Raw genomic sequence first — 25,505 nt, forward strand, 5'->3', positions numbered from 1 at the left:
ATTATATTAGATTTTTTGTCAACTATTAGGAAAAAAGTCACATTCAGTTTATTAAACAACAATGTCTTCTTTAAACAGTTTTGATGTTCAGTCTTTTAATCGTTCTTCAGACTTATCCACTTTTCCAATTCACAAATGATAAATTGTTTATCAAATCTGCTTCAGCGTAACTGAACATATATCATTAAACTGCAAGTAGTTTATACAATTCTAAATTTTTCATGCAGTGAATAAGTCTGAAAATTGTCAAAAAGATCAAAATTGTCTTTCCAGGTTTTTAAAAGCCTTAGACATGCTAGAGAATTCCTGAGTTTTTCCCACATGTTTAGTTGGTGTTGGTGTTAGCTTGGTGTTACTTGGTCTATTTTGTTTGTCTCTGATTGTTTTCTGTGTATTGCAATGGTAATGACATTATCATTTTAGTTTTCAACTTTTGAGTATAATATCCTTTTGGTATCTTTATCCTCTCGTTAACAGATAAACGGTACCGCCTATGATACCTAATAAGTTAAATATGAAAGTGTTGATTCATTTGTCGTAAATGACGTCGACCTAATTGTTAAGAACTATGGCTTGGAAAGACATATGCACTAACTTGCAAGTGTATTATGTGCAATCTCAACATATATATTCATCAACATATTTAAGCGTTAGAAACATGTCAAATAAAACAAATAACGCAAAAATTATTTCACATACGAGTTATGTTTTTTCACAGATGTTCTGTGATATTCGTGTTGCTTGAATGTTTATTATTATGTCTACTAGAGTGTTGGTTGACGGCTTATAGCATGTATAGGTTCTAGTCATACAATGTTCTCGTTGTGTTTGTTTTGATTTCATCTTAATGAAATAAATTTTAACAGACCACCCATCAAAGCCAACCACCAGCGACGACGAGAACAAAAAGTAATAAGCAAGACTATTAAGGTATGATATATCTATATGAATCATTATTTGAAAAAAAGAATTCACAATATTTCATTCTTTATTCTATCCACCAAACAAACAACATAACAAGAAATCAATTACGATGCCTCTGCTTGTGGACTGTTAGTCCCCGAGGGTATCACCAGCCCAGTACCCAGTACTTCGGTACTGGCATGAAAATACGGGTTTTTTGTGTTATTAAAATTTGCTTTTACAAAATGTTAGAAATTATTATAAATTAAGGAATGTATCTCCCTCATGCAATGCTCTGATTCCTTTCACGGATTTGGCTATACTTTTTCGACCTTTTGGATTATAGCTCTTCATCTTTTAAATTAGCTTTGGATTTCTAATATTTTGGCCTGTAGCATCACTGAAGAGACGTGTATTGTCGAAATGCGCATCTGGGGCAGGAAAATTGGTACCGTTAATGTTATTACCGAGAAACTGCTTTGTACACTAAAAGTAACGGTTGTTCAATATCATTGTGCCAATGAACAAAGCAGTATACTCCTTGCATGTTTTGTCTGGTTTTTTTTCTTAACTCGTAAAGCATTATAGTGTAGGCTTTTATAGCATTTTTCGTACATTGATACAATGAATGAACAATCAGTTAGTGGTACGTACAATTCTTCTTGTATATTAATATATTAGTGAAACGCATATGCGGTACATTTTAGTTTCACATTATAAAACCGATGGCATTTTTACCATTACCCCATTTCTGATTTAATTTTCAATGAACAATGTATATTTATATTAGGTCTCTATGTCTTCATGCTTTGATTTGTACAAAAATGTTGTACGTCGTGCTTTAACGAAGGTAATACACATTTAACCTAAGCTTACATTTATGATATGTCCCAACTTTAACATTTACATCATTAACGCTTGAGTGCAATATGTTATAAAGTTAAATATATAAATAGCAAAAATAAAAATTGTCTAGTAAAGTACAGTCATATTGATAAATAACTCTATAGCCAGTTGATGTCTTTAAAAACGTCCATTTGTTGTTGATAAATATCGAATCATCAAATCTGAAAAAAAACCAAAAGAAAATCATGTAAAGTTGTGTTCAATTAATCATGTTAATGTTTTAGATAACGAATTACTACAATTTTCAAAACATATTATTATAAAAAGAAAAGTATCAATATGAAATGAAAATATCGGTTTTAGGAGAAATGATACAACTTTTATGTTAACTCACTTGTGTCCACTATCTGCAAATATGTGATATCCTGTAAATTCATGTGGAATTGAAATAATGTCAAAGACACTTAGATTGAAATCCCCTTGAGAAAAACAACACATAGCATTCGGATAATTCAGTTTACTGTTTATACATATACAGATAAATGATAGCTACTACAATTATTTTAGACTGAACAGATCTTTGTTGACTGCAAGCGGACTGAATCTAATATTATGGATAAGTTGTATTGCATTTTTTTATTAACAATTTTTGACACACACAAAAAAAATTGTCAAAAAAGTCAAAAGTCTCATAAAACCATCGTCTTTAGACAATCAGCAATAGTCTAATAACTTCTTGACATAAAAGCATGTTTGTTATAAAACGTGCATTCACCTATATCAGAAAGCAGGCAAATATCAGACAACAAAAAAATGATCTTTTAAGTGTCCCACATGAGTAAAATTCTAGTGTGTGGGAATCTTCATTGATGATAGTAAAATGACTGCAGGCTAAGTAGTCATAAAATAGAGGAAGAAAAATGAAATATAGTTACTATATGCACTATACTTTTCTCTTATATATGATATAAAAAGATGAATCAATAAAATATGAAAATAAATTTAATTCTTATCCAAAAGTCTTATAATAGATACACAAAATATAAAATTATTCATCTCCCGAACAATGTCTATTAATCAAAACAAAATTATTTATGAAACAAATATTTTAAATTAGTTTATTTCTTACTCTCAAAGTAAAGCCATGTTTTTTATATAAATAACAGTAACGGTACACTATAGGGTACAGTCTAGTGCGAGTTTTGCTTAAAGGATGTTTCAGTAAAAGTGCTAAAATATTCGTTAAGATCGACCTCTTGTCATGATCCCTATGAATATTTTGGCATGCATTTGGTAAATATGTTTTATAATGAATTCCATCAGCTTTATGAACATCTATCTCCACTCATTGTCATGTTCGATTTTCTCAACAGTTATATCAAAAAAATATTCTTTTATCAGTCTCCTTTTTCAGAAATCATAAGAACATACCCAGTGTGCGCTACTTGCAAAATCAATAGATTATCAGAATATGCGATGATTGGATGGAGCTTACAAATACGGATTGACTAAAAAAAAAAGTCCAGTTTGTTGTCCATTCCTGTGTATAGTCGATGTATAGTTTTAAGAAGTGAGATGAAATGCATATGCTTTTCGATCATTCATTAATTATATTAATAATACTGTTAGCATAATCACCCGAAAAATAATATTGTTTAATAACCCAACTAAAAATTCAAAGTAATCAGATAACCTTTCACGTGTTTACAAATATCATGACTTTGAAGTATATATATGAATTTAAAATGCGTGTGTACTGTTTCCACTTAGAAACGGTGGTGGCAGCTTTCCTGCTCCTCTAGTGGCACAACTAACTGAATCCACACTTCGACGAAGATATGGATGAAGGTGATATAGGTAAACGAAAGTAATAATACGTATTTGTGTTGCATCTTCGTAGTCCTAAGAGTTATTATAATTTTGGTTAGGTTTATTCGAATAAACCAAGTCCCAGTCCGTTTTAAAATAAATTAAGAAGAACAACATTTTATCTAAAAGAACTCTTTTCTACAGCACAATTTTTCTTCTAATACTATTTGCCTGTTTCTTACTGACTTCTTCAAACCTTAAACACACATTTTTAATGTATAATAGCATGCATCTGACAAACTTGATGACATGATCTAAAGAGAGAAATTGTTATAAAAATAAAAAAAAAACAACAAAAAACAGATTCATCTTATTTCATTCATTTTTTGAATTCGATATTCTTTGTTGTAATTGTTGAAAATTATATACTGATGTTTAAAACGCAATAAAGAAAAATAAATATCACAGTTATTTTCTTTCTAAAAATAAATTACATATACTTGCCATAGTTTAGGACAAATTTTTCTGAGTCCATTTGCAAATGTATCAACCACATCTAAAAATACTCCAGTCGTTTTATTATATTCTGCAAATAAAATCATTTTTTTTTTTATTTCAATTTATAAATACTATTTAATTGAGAGGTTACATAGTTTAAACTCAATGTGCTATTAAATTTAAGATGTTGCAGAACTCACGTATCGAGGACGTATTCGTATATGGCGGAAAGTATATGAAGTATTTATAAATATGCTAAAATGAGTATTACATATATTCGTATAGACACGAATTTGTCATTTCCTTGCCCTGAAATGAAGTGGTAAAGTTCTGAAAAAAAAGGAGTGTCAATCAAAAAGTATAGTTTTTATGTAGTATTTCGTTGTCTTTTTTCGTGATGAAAACGGAGGTTGAAAAATTATTCAATAGACGGATTAAATTCTATAATTCTTCTAAAAATTAATTATAAATTCTTTTTTAATGACACCCTTATTTGCAGTTCATTTCTATCTTTGTGGTAACAAACTATAACAATTAATTTTTAAAGGCTTTCTTTATTTATGAATTCGTCCGTTAGGTCTACTGTTAAAAACTTCATAACAAGCTTAAGGGTGTATTCTTCTGAAGTTTCAGTCTCATTTAAATATCATTCTAGAATTATTTCCAAAACATGTGATACAAGTGGAAAAAGCAATGAATTTAATATTTACGTAATCAAACTTAACTCTGTCAAAGAATTGTGTATTTTCAATAAGCAGTTTTTGAGTAATGAAATTTTCAAATTTTATTACTAATCAAGTCAGTCTTTTTAGCTGAAATTTTGAGAAAAATGAGTGAGGGACACAACATTTTTTTTTACCAGAAGCATAAACATCCCATATAATTTTTTCTTTTCAATTTTCTTAGATTATGTATTTTTTCAATCATTTACAACAAAGAAGTTGAAATAATATGCACTTTGTTCTTTAAACAGAGAAAAATCTCAAATTTACGAAATTGACAATATGGAAATTGACAAGAAAAAGCATTAAAATATGAAAAAAAAACTTTCTTATATTAACACCTACCTATAAATTTTTTTAGTTGAATTTATTCAGATTGGTCCACTTCATCTTTATTGGGAGTATGAAAAAAAGTTTAATTGCGGAACTGTAATTTTGTTCACGATAATAGCCCAAAAATGGGTAAAAATTAATGAAAAATGTGAAAATAATCAAAATTGGGTTCTTTCAAAGTGCCGTAGCAAAACAAAAGAAGCGCATCATTATATGATTTCTTCTTCACTAATTATTGTTTTACAGTCATATATAAACCGAATAACAGGTTTAGAAGAAAAGTTTAATTCTAGAAAATTTTGCTCCTCAGAGGTGTACATCCTTAATAATCAAAAGTAGAGAAAACGAGTTGACCTTGGGAGTAACTAGTTGGGTGATCTATTTATGATTCTTAACAACAAAATTTAAATATGAATGAAGATGATCGTGACCACGGGCCTCCTTTTTTATTTCAGTTAACGGCATACGTAATGCTTTAGACCAACGAATGGCTGCTGAGCCTGTGCAAAGACTATTAAGTACGAATAAAATATAAAGAAGGGGTAGACAAGGTCCAAGGAAAAGGTTGGTGCATTAATTATTAAAAAAAGTACAGATATTGCCTGCATATCGATTCAAAATTTTTATAATAATGTAATGGAATTAATTTTTTTTCATCTACGAGGGCGCCTTCTATATACCGCACATTGGGCGGATTAAACGAACTAATGTATTTTTTTCAAGGTATGAATCTTGTTTTATTGCTTACAATCTTTACAACATTAATAAAAACAAATAACAGTTCGAATATGGACTAACAATCAAGGGAAATCCGTTCAGTTCAAAATATTGCCGAATATATAAACATGGTAAACAAAAACAAAAATAATCTTGGAATGCTTGTTGGTTTCAAACACCTTTTTGATAAAAAAAATTTCTAAATTCAACTTAACAAAAATAAGTTTTAAATAAATTATTTGTTTTCTTATTTGGGTCTTTAAAAGGTTTTTTATGAATATTTCAGTCTATAGAAATAACATTGTAGTTCCCGTATAATTCATACTTCAAAGTGTCATAACTCTTTCGTTGGAATAAACATTGGGTAAAAATTTGATAAAAAAATCTGTCTAAAATAGTTCACATATTATGTGATTTTGCAAAGCCATTTTCAATACAGTTTATGTTTCCATAGGCATTACTTGTTTTTATAAAATTGAGAATGGAAATGGATAATGTATCAAAAAGACAACATCCCGACTAAAGAGCAGAAAACAGCCGAGGTCCACTAAAGGGTCTTCAACACTGTTTAAAATAGGAAATCCCGTACCCGGAGTCGAACCCATAATCAAAAATATGTACTAGTCAAGTGAATATGTTTAGTATAACTATTATAGTAGTTTTAATACTACGTGAAGTTGATCAGCACTTATTTTCAAATTAAATTTTGTCCTAAACATTCCTGATAAATAACACTTTCAAGAGTTGTACACATAAAGCTATTAGCAGGAACAGACAAAGAAGGACGGCCGTATTGCGCAATACTGGGGGGGGGGGGGGGGAGGGACAACAATATACTATAACAGTTATGGAGGGAAAAACACACCAGTTAATTCGAATAAACAGTTTTCAAGAAATTTACAAGACTTTTATATCATTTTATTATGTTATCACTAAGTTGAACAAAGGTAAACAGTAAAAACATATTAATTAGCATTACATTGCCTTGTACATTTGTTGAGGAAGCACAAATATGAGATATATTACAACGGTATGATCATTTAATATCAAACAATTTCATTTTAAATTTTTTGCAAGGGTGTTATATTGTTCTGTTCGGATAAAGCAGGTTGAAGGAAGAAGATTACCTCATTTTCTCATATCACAGAAACCTAATTATCAACAATAAATCACTATTTATATAGCTAAAATAACAAAAGGCGAGTACACTGAAGCCGAGAAAGAGTCGCTTGATGAGCATGATAAATACAATGAAACCTTCCTGAGAAGCTTCTATTTGTATCGAGCAGCCAATGAAATAATAGCATCAAAAATGGAATGTTCCTCGACGTATCGTCCAATTATGTATGGTAGAAATATTATATTTGAAAAACAATCGTTACTTCTAACAAGTTTTTACAAACGTGTAATTCTTTAGAGTAAAAGTGATAACATATAATTGAAAAAGACAGATTTTGAATTTGAAAATTATTTGTTCATAAAGTAACAGTACTAGATGCAATGATAAAAAAACGAGAAAGGGTTCGCTCGATGAATAAAGGCAACAGTAGTATACCGCTGTTCAAAACTCATAAAGCACGACCAATATAATGGAACATTCCTGAAAAGCTTCTGTATGTATCAAACAGCCAATGAAATAAAAGCATTTAGAATGGAATGTTCCTCAGACATATCGTCCAATTATGTGTTACAATCATGTATTTTATACATACTGTACATGTATATAATAGCGAGATGTTTCCCACAAAAGGGGCCGGGCACCATGGGATACCACTGAACCGCCTCTGTACATATGAATCAGATAAAGAGTACGCCGAAGCCGATCAAGGTCCGCTTGATTACCGTGACAAATAAAATCTTTTGAATCTTCTGTACGTATCGAACAGCCAATGAAATAACAGTATCCAAAAGGTTTACTTTTAAGCTCAACCAATCAAATTTTGCAATTAGCACGTTAAGTAAATTCAAATACTGTCAGAACCTTTTTGACCTGTAATAAAATCTTCGAAGATTTTGTAAAAGGGGAGCTGTTTAAATAAATATGAACCACCATGGGAGGGCGGTATTTAAAAAAACTATGCAAAAGGTAGATCTTGAAAGGTAGGGTGGGATACAGTTATTGTTTTACTTTTGAATTGTAGAGCTCGAAATAAAATCTGTTGACTCCGTGAAATAAAACTATTGGCAATATTCGGTTTTGCCTTGTAAATAAAGGCAACAGTAGTATACCGCTGTTCGAAATTCATAAATGATAGAGAAAAAACAAATACGGGTTACAAACAAAACTTGAGGGAAACGTATCAAATATACTACGAAACAACAAAACCACACACCGAAATGTAACACACATATATAGAAACGAACTATAATGTAACAATGGCCATAACCTGACTTGGTACAGAGCATTTTATGAAAAATGGCCTGGTGGGTTGGACCTGGTTTTGTGGCATGCCAAACATCCCGCTTTAATGGCAATGTTAATTAAAAATATAGTTAATTAAAAATAAAAGGGAGAAAATATAGGTCAGAGAAACAAACGAATAATAGTCATCAAAAGGTAACAGGTTAAAAAAAAATGTTTTCGCCAGACGCGCGCTACGTCCAATCAAAAATATGCTTAGATGAAAAAAATACAACTACAAAGTATATGAAACAACATTAGAGACTCTCAGATCTGTACTTTGTTTCTTTTTTTTTAATTTTTAAGTACCTAGCCACCTTTACTCTGTGCAGTGTCGGATACAAAAAATATCATAAGAGGGGCCGTTCTAGTCATGCAACAGTTAATCCCTATATAATCAACCAAATTTTCCCCTCAAAAAATGGGTGGGTTGGAGCGGTGGCCCCTGTCCCTCCCCCTTAATATACTTCTGCTTTTTTTTAATCAAGGGTTTGTATAGAACTATACTATACAAATCCTTGAAAGGGAGCTACCATTCGATTTTTGTGGAAAAAAGGGGGGTGCTGAATTTTTTTTAGTTGTAATCTCTGTCCTGCCTTTTTTATTTTTCATTCTAATCGGTCCTGCCTTCTTTGACATACATTTTCATCCTGTCTTTTTGTCTTTTTTGTCTAATCAAACACACCTATCCTGTTATGAAGACTTATTACAAAGGTTTTTCACTTGACCCGTATCTTTTGCTGTCTTTAAAGATGAAATTTGGATGTCAATATATAGAAATCTAGCTTTAAAATATGAAAAAAATGGAATTTAAAGCGGCGAGATGATATTCTTTCAGTTTTTTGCATTAAACCTTTAAAGGACAAAAAAAAACATCGCGCAGAACACGCTCTGAATAATAGGTGTGCCTGTCTTTACACTCGAATCTCGAAGTTATATTTTGTTTTGATTCATGTCTTTAAAAATCATTCTTCGGTACTTTAATGTTCTGTACATTGATAAGGCATATAACATTTATAGAGAAAACCAAGCATGCACGACATAATTCTCCTTGTTGCTTTAATCAATACATTGATAAATTCGATGGGTCAGAAAAAAAGATACTCATTTTAACTGTATCGCACGTAGATGAATACTTTGATACGTATATGTATATACATTGTAAATACCTCAGTTCTGCAACATCTCTTCTACGTTCCAATTGATAAAAATTACTATAAACATATGTTATCAATATAGTTCTGGTGCCCGCTAAATAATCAATAAACAAGATATTTAGATCGTGCATTTTATTGTTCATTATAAAGGACGAACATCCATTGAATGACAATGGTTATGATGATATTACGCAATAATTCATAAAATATTGTTGTTTTAAGTTTATGAGCAGAAATCCCCTGAAACAGGATTATGTCAAAGAACGTCTCGTCTTTTTTCAAAAAAATCAATTATCGGATTATACCAAGACCTTGTTGATAGATATTCCGCACCAACTTTCACAAGTAATACATGATGGTTTTGGAGTATAGATTCTGGGCACTGACGTTGTTTATCTTCTTAATAACATGCATGTTATTGTGTTCTTTTACTGTTCGTAAATGTTTTGGTAGAATCCTCTTTGTGGTGCTCGGTACTTATACATCCCACCATTGTGCAGTTGAGATATCGTCAGTTTTTGGTATTCTTGCAACTCATGTTTGTATGCTTTGTATATATAATATTCTGCTACTTTATTTAAATGCTATTCTTTAACTGTGTTTATATGCTATTCTTTTACATTGTTTATATCTATATCATTAGGTATAATATTGAAAAACTCAACAAAGTTACCAGGATTTAGATTGTAATAAAATGAAAACTTATATTGAACTTATGTTTGACTTTTTGACCTTTAATATCTGTTTTTTTTTGTTCGTGCGTTGTTGTCAATTCATTGGTATTTCATACAGTCATCCAATTAAGAAGTATAACTAGCTATGAAACCAGGTTTAATCCTCAATTTCTACATTAGGAGAAGCCTGTGCATAATCAGGAACGCGACAGTATTTTTTCAATCGTCTGATGAGTTTGATCTTTCAATTTTGCAATTGATAACGAAATTTCCTTGAGTTTTCATTGGAGTTCGGTATTTTTGTTATTTTTCTTTTTTCCCATAATAGCAATGCTCTGGTTAATATAAAAATGTCTTAAATCATCATTCCTGACCTAGATCAAAATTTGTATAAAAACTCCGAGAGAAGATATTTCTATTCGATTACCTTAGTGTCAGAACTATGATAGGAAAAAGAGATAAAGGTTAGAATTATATCTTACTATTTTCCTATGACACTGTATATGGAAAAATAACTTATGGAGAAAACGTAACAATGCACGTCAAAATGATTAAAAGAGTGACCATAACTCGTAATTATATATTTTTTAAGTACGTTCTTTTATTAATTATTTGTTTGTCTTTATAGTGATATAGATTTAACAACAATGTTGAATGCTGTTAACCTATTCCTGACATTTTAACCTATACTGTCTGTTTGTATAGTTCACACCTCGTTGTCAATATAATGGAATTTCATGAGACTGTCATATATTATGAGGTTTATCAAGCTTTAAAACCAGGTTTAATCGACTATGTTATACATACGAAAAAGACTGTTCCAAATCAGGAATATGAAAGTTCTTATCCATTAGTTTGAAGTGTTTGAGCTTTTGGTTTTGCCCTTTTATTTGGGAAATTCGGTTTTGAATTTCACACGTAGTTCAGTATTTTTGTGATTGTGCTTCTTTATGGTAAAACAAAATGTACGAAAAGATATGCAGATTGCATGTTGAATCCCTTTATGTCCTTCAATATATGGATTTCTATGAATGGGACTTTAAATATGAATCATGAAAATATAAAAGTAGCCGGTATCGTTTACTCTTACAGGATTGCGTTGTCTTTTTACTAGATCCCGTTTTCTTTTGATTTTCATAAACATTAATTCAATATAATGTATTTGAGCACAAACATTTTCATTTAGATGTTTACCAACTTTTCAAAATGGCAAAAAAGACTCTCCAGCAGAGGCCAACAGACACAGAAATTAACATCTATATGCTACCGTACGACCTTAAACAATAAAAATTCCAATACAGCATAGTCAGCTATAAAAAGTTTGAAATGACAAAGTATAACAATTGAAACGACCTAATTCATGTACAAAATGAAGGAAAAACAAAATATGTAACACATAAACCACTGAATTGCAGGCTCCTGACTTTGGACAGGCACATACATACAGAATGTGGCGGGATTAAACATGTCAACAGGATCCCAACACTCCCCTACCCTTGGACAGTGGTGTAACAGTAAATCATAAGAACGAACTATAAAATACACTTGAAAAGGCTTAATTCATCAGATAGATACACATACAAATAATTCACAGAGTGGACGTTGACGTGGCCTAGAACTCGTAATAAAAAGACACTACGTACAGATCTGAGATTACTCGCTGTTACTGGCAGCTAGTTCGAAGTCACTTAACAACTAATATAAAAAAAATCATGCATTTAAGACAAAAATATCTATCACTTCCATCATTCAAAAGATTTAGTGTAAAGACGTCATAAACAGTCAATGAAAAACAAGACCTTGTGCAATGCCAAGATACAGGTATTGACAGCTTGTAGATCCATGAATACGTACCCGTATATAACAAAGATATCAAGTTTAATTATAATTTACTGAAAATAAAATCAATATAAATACCAATAAAACAATATTTAATGACCTAATTACAATGCTGACTTGATATTCTGTGAGAATAATTTAAAGGATTGATAAGTTTACCAGGATTGTTTCTAAATTTCTGGGCACGGTTAACAAAATACCCGTACAATGAGGATGTGCTATCCTTTTTGAAATAAGTTTTATACAGGTACAACCAAACTAAAAAACTAAATCTTTATATCTATGGAAAAAAATTAGTAAAGATTTTAGGTAATGTGTGGTAACGAAAATCCTGGCTTAATAATTTACCTGTAAAACATAGATTACGTTCGTTAAAATGAAAAAAAACCCGTCACAACGGACACGGGCATAGCAAACGAGTTGTAAAATATAAACACCATAAGATGGTGCCAAAGGAACATCACTATCAGAAAGGGAAATTAATTATAGTGAACGAAAAACTGTCCCTTTTGTCGGAATTTTTGTTGCGGAGTTTCCTGTGTAAAACCAAAATGTTTAAATCTAGGAAAGGACAGTTTAGATTTGATTTATTTGGGAAATGTTTTGCAGTATATGGAGAAAATGCTTAATTATTTAACGAAATAAATCATCAATATAACGGGAAGCGTTGTTGAATTTATCAATTAAATGCAATGTAGGCGGGTTTTTTACTGAGTTTATTCATATACTGTTAATCATAACAGTAAGAAAACAAGTCTGCTATTAAATGGGCGCTATAAGTGCTCATTGGAATATCTACAACCTGTCAATAAACCTTATTGCCGAAATAAAACATAAATATTATCCAGAAGAAAATTAACAGCTTCAATCCTCTCATCACACTTCCAGTATATATTCCAGACTTGTTTAAAGGAATATTTTAGAAAATTATTGGTTAAAACTAGTTTCCTAGATAGCTGACCCTCCCACTTAAATGAAAGGTTTACTTATTTCAGCGATATTTACAAAACAAAAAGTAAAATCACAAAATTACTGAAATTCGAGGACATTCAAAACGGAAAGTCAATAATCAATTGGCAAAATCCAATGATAAAAAAAACACATCAAACGACTGGACAATTAATGACTTGGTACAGGCATTTTCAAATGTATCTCAGTAACAAAAACAGTCATGATTGATACACGTCTTTACCAAAATCTTATTTTGACGTCAAATTTATAGGCTTCTTCTTAAATGTCATTCTGATTCCCAAAGATATTGTTTCTCTAAACATTTGCTTGAAGTATCGGAAACAATTTGCGACTTCGGTTTACATTTTTTAGAAAATGTCTCTTGCGGTCTCACACAATGCTGTGTTCCCTCTTATAAAATTTAAGATTCATTATACTTTTGCTGGATATAGAGATAATTTGCTACTTCCCGCTTATAGAAGGTCATTACTGAGCACAAATAATAAGTTTATGTTTGTCTTTTGCAATGTTATGGTTTGTGGTACTTTTAAATGGAAAAAAGTGGTGACTTCTTATTTCGTTAACGTTTCTCCAAACACACTAAGGCTTTATCATACACAAGGCATTCATCACTTGCATTTGTCTTTTAAATTAAAACTGTGAAAAGAACTGTGACCAGCAAAAATCACTGGAGAACTCAACCCTAACATTTGATCTTCACGTTATACTGTAAGACTAGTGAGTTTTAAGAACCTTAACTAAGGACACTTGTTTTAGACCACTATCAGTTGACAGTTGACATGTAACAAAACATGCAGTCATATTGAATTATTAACGGTAACGGTAGATAACTTCTATATGACGTCACTGAATCGCTTTGGCCCAAATCACTTACAATCTCATTAGGATATTATGAATAATTAAGAGAAACATATTTTGTCGATGTCACGTAAAAAAAAACAGTTTTTGCGGAGACAGCTTCACAATAACAAGTTTTCGGTTAAACAGGACAAGTTTCAAAAGCGCAAAATAAACACATATGCGTCTTTATAAATTTGGAAAATCATATTCCATTCAAGTTTGAACACTATTTGTAACATAGTTTAAATTAAAATGTATAAAGAGCATATGCAATCAAATTGCACGAGAATATATATTTGTTTTTATTTCACCGTTAAATTATGTTAGTTCACAGTGAACAGTTGAAATTGTTTTTTGGATAAATCAGGTATGCAGTTGTTCAAGGACTTAAGTGAATAAAATGTTATCAATGTGCAGAAAGAATATTTAAATTTGTTATTATAAAAAGTAAAATCACAAAAATACTAAACTTAGAGGGAAATCAATTCGGAAAGTCCATAATCACATGGCAAAATCAAAAAACAAAACACATAAAAAACGAATGGACAAGAACTGTCATATTCCTGACTTGCCACAGGCATTTTCAAATGTACAAATTGGTGGATTAAACCTGGTTTTATAATTTGCTGTTACAAAATTGTGTAATTTTTTTAATATTAAAAAATTTATCTCCCTGATGCTAAGCTCTTATTTCATGCCAGGCTTTGGCTATACTTTTTGTCCATTTTTGTTTATTGTACTTCATATTCATAATTAGCTTTGGGGTTTTTCAAATAGTTTGGCCTCGAACTTTACTGAAGATACTTTGATTGTCAAAATGCACATTAGGCGTTGAAAAATTGGTACCGTTTATGATATCGAAACACTATGTTTAAATTTCTATAGTATACAAGTATGTCAAAACCAGTTTCTGCTTTGTGAACCATTACAACGATACTTAGTTGTAGACTTTTTCCAAACCGGGTCATTCAATTTTCTCATTTCTATTCAAAATAGCGGCGATTTCATTTCGCAGTTTTGAAATTTAAATAGTGTCATTAAATAAAGAAAAATCCAAGTTTAACATATTTTCAACGATGTATAATTTCACTAAAATAAGATGGATAACATTTTATATAAGGTTCGAAACAGACGTCACCATGGACACGGCATCGTCTGTATGACAGGTGTCTCCTCATCACGAGACATGACAAATATACCAAGCATGACTGATTCAGATGATAATACTAGTGACAATAGCAATTGTGCACATACACAGCTATGGTCAGATCTCACTAAAGACATTTCGGATTTTGATGACTCTGAAGAACACTGTCATATTTCGAAATGTTAAGCCTATAACTGCACAGCTTGTGTAATTTTACTAACAGATGCTAAATTCAATAGCAATTTAACTGAAAAGTCTTATTTACCAGAAGTTACGATGATCGTTATGGTAAAACTACAAATGTCGTCTCCGGATTAGAGTGCAACCTTTGCGGAGTTGTATACGTCGAAATCGAAATGAAGGCTACAAAACTTAAATGCGGCCATAGACCAGACATTAATCTCAATGCAAACGACATTCGTTATCGGCATTTTAATCACCACGATCATTTTTAAATTGTTTCTATGACAGTTCGCACTATCGAAAAAATATACCAAAAGACTAACAATCCTCATCTCAAAATGCCTCTCCGTAAACAAAAAGGGGACAACTGGATTGGACAATTGGGAATTGCGACACCATATGGTTGTAATGAACAAATCGATGTTATAGGTATAACATCAGTCTTTCCTGTAGCTCTGTACATGTGATAAATATTCTCAACACTACACCTTGACGTAGACGCAGTTATGATCATCGTCATTATACATCATCTACTGTGTATGATATCTTTATTAATGACTTGCTGCCATTGATACAAAATCCGTTTGGTATTTGTCACATTCGCTCAAAACTTTATTCTCTGTTCAATTTATACACACATCAATACAAACTTACAGCTATCATTTCGGATATTAAAAGTTACAGACTTTTTATACCAATTCGCATGTGAAAAGATAAATAAGAGAAAATATCTTTTCTTAAACTTTCCTTTGCCAAAAAAAGGTATCGATTGCGGCAACTTGGACACTATCCTTCATCATAAATTATTTCAATCAAAAGAAACTCACTATTTTAAAGATCAGTCTGTACCAATCATTTCTTATACCTAGAACAAACCAATTGAAACTTAAATTTGCAATTACAAATACGTTTTGCAGGATCTCAATATTGACCACTTCAAGTCTAAACCTCCTGATTGCACCTATGCTATGGTTTATAACAAGTGACAACAACATTGTCAATAACACTTCCCCACGAAATGTGTTTACCAGAGGTCCGTGAAATCGTGAGCCTAAATCCATCAATTGGACATACACCTTCAAAATACTAATGGATTCATCAGAGGATTATGCCAGGCAATAGGCTAAACGCGAGAAACAAGACGTAGATACTATTTCCGAATGGATTAAGACTGTGAGATCGTTGACACAAATCAGAAAAATAGAACTGAATGGGTCTTTCAATACCAATGCTACGTCTATCTTTAAAGACCAAAATGTTGAAAAACATTTGCCCTACCTCCATGACAAATATGTTGTTGTTAAATTTCAAAACAACATCGTTTGTGTGTGTAAATCTCATTACATAAACTGTGTGATAAATGAATTATTAGGTATAGGCAATTCACTTCGAAACTCAACATATACCCTCACAACACTTACCAAAGAGTACATCCTGAATGATTATAAGTCTGGAATACTGATAAGCCAGTTTACCTGGTGTAATGGTTAGAACGGCTTACAGCTGTATCTTATTAAACAGACATAACATTATTTGAAAGTCTTAATAAAAGAAAAACGTAAATTACCTGATTTATATGAAGCCCTGGCGAAAGAATCCTTTATTATCAGATGCTTTGTCATGGTAGAGAAGACTGTAGGTACCAAAGATATCCAGTCGTTTTCATATTTTCCAGGTAAAAAGCGCTCGAGAAAATCCAACATAGGAACTTTCTCTGCATTGTCGACATATTCATTACAAAACAATTCTATGAAACTCTTCTTTCCAAATTTAACTACAAAAAAAACCATAATCAATACTTTTACGTTACTGTATGACTACTTTTTTCTCCCGCCTGTCTATTTAATGATATTGTATTTTATCTATATCATTCTAGCCAATGGTATTTACATATGTCACAAAACACATATAGCTATTCGCTAAATGAAGCCTATATTAAAGTGAATATATCTAAAAATGATCAATATTCGTTTTCCAAAAGGATTAAATATACACAAATTCTTGTTTAAGATAACAATTTGAAAAATACTATATTATTAAAAATAAGTCATTGTGATTTTGATGTGGAACGTTCCAATGGCACTCATACAACATCTTCTCTTTTATATGATTTACGCAAAAATTCATATCTAAACTGCAATGTTTATAACAATTAAGTTTGATTTTAGTTCCTGGATAACATTTACTCAATATCGTTACAAATAAAAAATATTAAATATCTAATTAAATTTTAAATATGAAATGTTTTAGAATAAGTTTATTCAACGGATAAGTTGACATGGGTTGTGCTCAGTAAACAACATATCCGCATTCTTAGAATGAACTATCTCGTTTGAAATACGCTTTTGACAGGTACATGTGAACATCAAAACACTTTATCTGTGAAAGATTTAGTACAGTTTTGATTAGTTTGTAGTAACGAAACCCCTACCAACTGTTTGATACATGTATATTGTTCATTAAAATCTAAAACCTCCATTGAGACACTGGCGTAGGGAACGAGTGTCGTTCACGAATGATGGTGTCAAATGTACATCCCCATCAATAAAGGAAACACACAATAAGATGTACAAGTTACCTCCCACGTCCACTTTGTGTTTAGATGTATTTTGTTTGTATATATCTTATGATTTAAGCTCTTTTCAACTAAATTTAAGAGTCTGTTCTTATGTTTTACTGTTACACCAATATCTAGTGGTTGTCGTTTGTAGCTGTGTTACTTAATTGTTTTTGTTTATTAGTTTTCACATCAATTAGGCCGTTAGTTTTCTCGATTGACTGTTTTCCATTTGTAATTTCGGGATCTGTTCTAGCTGACTATGCGGGTTGGGCTTTGGTCATTGTTGAAGACCGTACAATTACCTATAGATGTACATTTCTGTGTGACGTGGTCTTCTGTTAATTATCATACCACGTCCTTTTTTTATATAGAGAACGAAGAAATTATTCTTCTGGTTGTGTACAAAAATATCGATTATCGCGAAAATTCAAAACGGAAAGTCCTTTATCTAATGGCAAAATCAAAAGCTCAAATACATCAAATGAATGGATAACAACTGTTTTATTCCTGACTTGGTGCATGTATTTTTGTAGGAAGAAAATGATTTTGTAGCCAGTTTAACCTCTCACTCAGATGACAGTCGCATAAAATTCCATTTCATTGACAACGATATGTAAACAAAGGAAAACAGACATAATAGATGAAAATGTGAGAAATAGGAGTACGGTAGTCAACATTGTGTTATAATCGTAATCACTATAAAAACTAATTACAATGGTAGCAAAGTACCAGTAACACAAAATGTCATTAGGAGAAAGCACATCAATAAAAATGAAAGACAAAAGTACAAGAATTTACAATAGCACAATAACATAATGACGGGATGTGCAGAGACTCGTCATATGTAACAAAGAAACACAAGAAGGCATATATACAAAGCACATTTTAGCAAAAATGAAAACAAGAATATAAATATTTGCCATAGCACAATGACATAATGACGGGAAAAACAAATACACGTCAAATAGATATAAAAACAGACTAATTAGTAAAAGTAATATTCATAAAGACAAATAGAAGAATACTATAATGCCTTAATAAGGGGATGAATAACGTCAGTACCCAGAGTCTATGATTCAAGACCATCCTTTAATATTTGTGAAATTGACACGGAAATAGTTATCAACAAGGTATTGATACTTTCTAATGTACTTTTTTTTAGAAATTGGACGGGACGTTCCTTAACATACCCCTGGCTCATCTTCTTTCTACCCAGACACTTGGGACGTTTTATAAAGTTTAAGTAGCACGTGCAATCGAATGAATAGCGAAACAGTTGGGAGTAAACTACTGTAAGTAAAGATACAATTGCTTTTCTTTGGTTAAAAATCGAAAGGAACATAGAACATATAGCAGCTTTTCGGCTTACTGCGTTTTTAGGGATATACGTTATGTTTGCGAATGAAATGTAAGTATCTAATTCATTTATCAAGCACTTTATGTAATGTAATTTACACACACACTCGATATTGTTTTATGCTTTACCTGCATTAAACAACAGTCGTGAATGTAGGACGCGTGCTTTGCTTCATTTGGGTCTTCAAGAGTTATGTAGCAGTCAACCCATTTCGTTTTTAATTTTTATTTGTAACAATGACTTCAATGCCTAAATCCATTTGGATGAGCATCAACGTCTTCTTTATTACGTATAAATTCATTACCTAACATGATCCTGGACTGAGTCCATCAGTATTTGAAGGTAGTGCATTTCCAATTGGGAATTCATATGAATAGGGAACTAGCATACTTGCAATCAGGAGGTTTATACTTCAAGTCGTCAATCAAGATTCTTTAACACTTGTTTGTAAGAGAAAAGTTACGTTGTTATAACTTCAAAACTGCTTGGACAATTTTATAGTTTCAAAGAGACCCAAAAGACCTGTCTAATTCTGGCGGATAGAAGTACACTTTCTTTTTTTCTTGAAATGAATACACAACCTATTTTATATCAGCTCTGATTTTTAAAACCAATATAAATGTCTTCCTTTTTGGATTTTGCAATTATCAGGATAAAGAGATATTTTTTAATAAGAGTTGTAGGTGTTTATTAGAACAATGCATTCTAATCTCAATGCATATCACGCATTTGACGTACTGAATTGACTGCAAGCAAATAGTTTGAATTTATCCCAATGAATACCATGCATTTTTTTCTGAAAATTGACAAAAACACGAATCATGATCGATGATTCATTGTACAGTATTAAAAAAAGAATGTTCAGATCAACAAAATAGATTCAAATAATCACTATACTCTCGCTAACTACCGTATGGATTCTTCATCGTCATAAAATATGAATAGAATAAAAGAACATGTAACGACAATTGTTTGCCAATAGTTTTGATTTTTGAGTTTTATTATGTCTTTATATTTAGAAATGTTGGCAGTCCTAAGTTTTAACTTGATAAGAAACAAAATAGATAGTCTGATCAAAACATATAGTTTGTGTGCATATATCATTGTTGAAAGTAAATCTAAAGGTAACATAAAAGAATTGTTGAACTGCCATTTAAAAAGGAAGCGGTAGATATCATGGGACCTGTACAACTTATAAACCGATCCAAAATTGAAAAAAATAGGATATTTGTGTAATTTGCAAATCCATTACAGCAAAGGAAGTAAGATTTTGTTCAAATTAGAAAGAAAAACGGACCAGACCTATGATTGTTCTGGATTTTTTCTTGGATAAAGGTCATTTGCCTTTATGTAGGGTTTCGAAGTAAATCGAACAGTAATATTCATAATCATTAAACTTTAAAAGTTCTAAAATACCAAGGGAATTTTACAAGCTCCCAAGTCGATAGAAATCCTGACAACTCCAAGTCTCGTAAATATGGAATATACAAGAACGTTCACATTGTGTTTCAAGATAAATCAGAACACAAACAGATATATTACCTGGCAACACAAAGACCATTAGTACATCGGATTCCTTCGAGTGTAGTACGGGTTGTGTTAAATCTTTTTCAATGTCATCAGTAACAAAATCTGTTTCACGTACAACAGCAGTTTGGTAAGGCTAGAAGAAAATATCAAAAACAATCTTGAAATTAGAAAAAAAAAGTAAACATAGGAATTGAATAGGATTTGGATCGAATGTTGCCAAACAATCTATATTCATCAATCTTTGTGAATAAGGTTTAAGGATTGACATTAATAAAAAATAATGTCATACAATTAGAAAAAAACATCAAATTAAAAAAAAAAAACGTTTGCTATTTTATAACACTGACGAGTTTAATGTATTGTAATAACAATTTTTGATAAATGCTAAAATGTAATGTAAATTGAATGCACTGTTGCAATGGTTGTTTTTGTTTCGTTTTTAAACTATTTCGACAATTAATTATTATGTTTTCAAGTTTAAGTCATGCATGACGTCAAATTAAAACTATAAGTTGTGCATGTAACTCCTTCTACATTATGTAAGAGAACACTTCCAATCTGTTTCACAAAAAAAACGTTGTGTTGTATATTTGCTAGTGAATAAACAGAAAACTTAGTCGCTAATATGATGTAAATTAAAGAATATGGAATATACCTAAAATGTTTTCACATTTTTAGGACATATTTTTTTTCATGGTCGTCAATTCAATATCATTTTCTTTTTACAATTTTAATATAACTGAATAATATGTTTGCACTTACAAACGATGGCCTAACTTATTCAAAGAAATCTAGAATAAAGATTCCCTTGAGTTATGTGTTTATCGGTTTTGATTTCATGCACAAATGAATCACAAATTTACTAAAACATCTACTGAATATATCATCAATACAAGGACAGCATTCGAAAATATAAATTAGATACGTTCAGGTATTTCACACCAAATCTTTTATGGTAATGGTAACTTTTTTATGCAAAGCACATAAATGTCTCCTCAAATTTTACCAAACCTTTAAACAGACTTTTTCAGAACGGTTATAAGATACAGTTGTCAGGTCATTCAAGATGGAATGTTTAGGTAATAATATAAGTTTTGTCAAATCGTACAGCCTAGCCTGTTACTCGGATATTTGTTCGAACCTTTATCTAAAGTACCCTATACATGTACGTTTTTATGATACGATGAATTGAAGTTTGTACGTCCTTTGGCATAACAAGACTTGTCTTTGAGTATTCCCTCCTTAGTTTGACTTTAATAATCCAGTACACCGTATATACTATGGTGTTTGTAATAACTTCAGATTAAAAAAAATACAAAAACTGTCTTGAACTCGTCGAATGGAGAACGTCTGAAACGGTTGATTCGATTTGTCTTTTTTTCTCGATGTCTCAGAAAATATAATGGAATGTTCACTTTGAGTGACTAGTAAAGTAAAGGCAACAGTAGTATACCGCTGTTCAAAACTCATAAATCTAGGCCAGTTAATTGTGTCATCAATAATAAGTTCATATTCAAGTTTATTTGAATTTCTCAATTTTTGAGTTCGCATTTATTTAAAGCATGTCAAAGCCATGCACGATGGAGGTTGCATATTCAGATTTAGGTCTATGCAATATTAGATTAGAAATATAATCCTAAAATTTGATGGGATTACTGATCTAAAGTCACTTTAAAAAAAAACCATGCATACTAATGATGTTTACTTAAGATCTTGTCCTAAATAACGACAAATTGTCTAAGTCTTAATCGATTTTATGTGTTTTGGATTAACAATAACTATTGCAATTAATGTGCTTGACAATTAATCTGTTCATATAATTTTTTATAATAAAACACAATTATTTAATGATTTTAACATGTTCAATACACATTCATATCAAATCTATCTTTTTTTTTAAGTCCGGTTAACCTGTTAGCGTTTTTGGTATTCGATGTTCTGTCCTTCCGACGGTTAACCGTTGACAACAATAATTAATATTGATTCAATTATACATGTAGGATCTTTGCGTCGGAAGTAAGCACATTTATTTTTAATACAGTTGTTGGCATGATGCGGATTATATTTTTCTCATATATTTCATGAAAATACGACACTTTAAAAACTTCTAACTAAAGGCATTGTGCATGATTTTCATATGATAAAAACCTTATCTAGCAATCAGTTTAAGTGATATCACGAGCTGTCAAGACAGTTAATGTTAGTAGTCCTTTGTCAATTCAGGTATATAAATAAACTCATCATAGATACCAGGACTAAATTTTGTATCTATGCCAGACGCGCGTTTCGTCTACAAAAGACTCATCAGAGACGTATTATAGTCATTTCGCTGAATTTCTTTTCTTTGAAACTGCATTTGACTGTGCGTTTTACTGTGTGTTTGTTTATTCTATAAGTATAGGGGAGGTTTGTTCTCACAAAACATTAAAGTTGAAGCCTCTGTCCTTTGTAAGTCTTGTCTGTTTTATATTTTAGTTCATTTATATGTTTTGGAGTTTATTGTGGCGTCTATTTTTACTGAACTAGTACACATTTCTGTTCAGGGGCCAAGTGATGATAGAATTGATAGTGCATACTCTCAACTGTTTTAATACGACACAAATTTATATAATAACTTAATTACCTTTTGTATATAATAACTTAACTGCCTTTTCAAATATACTTCAAATAAAGGCAACAGTAGCAAACGGTTGTTTAATATTGATTATTCGATTATGCAATAAAAAATTCCGGGTAGAAAAACTAAAATTGAGGGAAACTTCTCTTCTATAAGAGGAACACAACGGTTCAACGGAAACATTGAACTACAACAAAAGCAAACGCCACTATACATGTATATAGAAACATTTGAGAAACGGACTGATATACATTGCCGCCATAATCCTGATTTTGAAAGTATATTTTCAGAAAAAATAGTTGGTTGAACCTGGTTTTAATACTAGCAAAACAACCGCATCTATGTGCGTAGACAATGTTTTCACCTTTTGTGACAAATCATTACAATGCTACGCTATCGAATGGAATTATGTGGAAGATGAAAAACACTTTTTACCTGTATAATGTACACTTTTGGTTTAGTTAGCATGCAACGTTCCCTTTTTACTGATTCGATTACCTCAGCTACAAGTTTGTTTTCAATTGTGGCACTCTCTGCATCAATTTGTAAAAAGCAGAAAAAACATCCCATGTTTTCATGCGCTGTACCTAATAATAAATAACTATTCTTTTTTAAATTGCTAAACTATAAATCAACAAATAAATCACATAAACACATAACTGTGAAACTTCATGAATATTCAATACATAAAATTTCTCGCTGCAAATGTTTGCACCTGTCCTAGGTCAGGAATCTGATGTACAGTGGTAATCATATGTTCATGTAGTTCATACGTGTTTCTCTTTTTTCGTTTTTATATATATTAGACCGTTGGTTTTCCCGTTTAGATGGTAATTTGTAGTTTTTAGGTCCTTTATAGCTTGCTCTTCGGTGAGAGTCAATGCTCTGTGTTGAAGGTCGTACCTTGGTATAATGGATTACGTTTATAAATTGTTACTTGGATTGAGAGTTGTTTCATTGGCACTCGTACCACATCTTCCTATATCTATTAATACTTGCAGATAACCATTGCCTAGTTGATTTGCACCTGTTGTGTGTTTATTGCGTAATAACATATAAAACAAAACGAACAACACAACTATGGATCTTGATTACACCAACACTGGTTTTGGAGAACTTCGTAATCTATTTTAATTGTCTTTTACCGCCAGTCGTCGGTATTGTGTAGACGAAACACGTGTCTGACGTATCAAATTTTATTCCAGGTATTCATGGTGAGTGTTTATGCATTCGAATGTTGACCAATTAGTGCAATTCATACAATTAACATGTTAATATAACTTACACTCTTTTATTCTATTCTTTAATTTGTCACAACCATTGGAAAAGCTCATTCTAAACTTCAAGGCGGTCATTGTTTTATGTATAATGTTGTAGTCTTGTTCTGCTTTTTTAAAGTTGTCTCTTGTCGTTTTGTTAATTACAAGACAGTGACGTGCATTTGAAACAGAAACGTCATAACAGCCAGGTGTTTCTTCCAGAAGGAAAAGGAATGCATCTCGTCTTAAAAATATAAGAAATAAGAAATGGAGCTAAATTTTAATTCATGATATATAATACCCATACTAGAATATATAGTTATATATAATTTCGTACAAACTTAGTTGATGAAAGTTAACGGAGCAATACATTTTTACCTACAATATAATTGTGAGGTTGATAATCTCAAAATTCGCTCCAATACTTTATTGACGTACTTTAAGTGCATTGTAGAACACACCTTATATAAAACCATTATATGTACAGATAAATCCTGAAGGAGCGAAATTCAAATTAAAAAAAAAGGTTGAACATGGTAAAACGTGCAAATATGCTATTGGTAATTCATAGATAGACAAGTCCAAAATCTGATAAAAAGTAGGGGAGAAAACATGAGCAAAGTGCATGCATATTATAGAATATTTTGCTTAGTTTCTGCAGAGGTGCAGCACCCGGCCAATCTTTCAATATACGATAAACATAAACATGATAAAGTAAAACCAACTATGAATTTATGGCCAAATGGTGGTCAGTGTTTTTCAACTTATTAGCGTATGGTTAAATTATTTGTTAGCTGATTTCCACTTATGTCGGACAAAACATTGAAGTTCAAGTGTACATTTCATTTTTAATTTTTTGGCTTTGAAGGGTGTGATATGGGAGTTGTTCTAAATAAATGTGCGCAACTGTAGGTGTAATGAATTTGGAGATTCAGATGATTATGAATAGGACATTTAAATGTTCTATCATTTATTGATTAAATCTGATCAAAGCATACCTTTTGTCATAATTGTTGCCACACAAACCATGTCTGCGTCTTGAAACTTCTGCTTGTGGGTCTTTTGTTATACTGGGCTCCTTAGTTTGTATATCATCTAAGTAATTCAATACAACAAAATAACACCATGTTATATCAATCAT

General features: G+C 31.3%; 1 protein-coding gene across 1 annotated transcript; it reads right to left on the reverse strand.

Annotated features, from left to right (window-relative positions):
• Positions 1-255: 255 nt before the first annotated feature.
• On the reverse strand, positions 256-25,505 carry LOC139504321 (uncharacterized). The gene is made up of 7 exons (XM_071294390.1): positions 25,363-25,505; positions 24,391-24,608; positions 23,541-23,692; positions 20,501-20,621; positions 16,609-16,815; positions 4,059-4,144; positions 256-387 (listed from the first exon to the last, which is right to left on the reverse strand). Exons 1-7 carry the CDS (start codon positions 25,503-25,505, stop codon positions 256-258), a joined length of 1,059 nt encoding a protein of 352 aa, XP_071150491.1.

This window comes from Mytilus edulis, chromosome 14, assembly GCF_963676685.1.
Source record: "Mytilus edulis chromosome 14, xbMytEdul2.2, whole genome shotgun sequence".
Classification (NCBI taxonomy): Eukaryota; Metazoa; Mollusca; class Bivalvia; order Mytilida; family Mytilidae; genus Mytilus; species Mytilus edulis.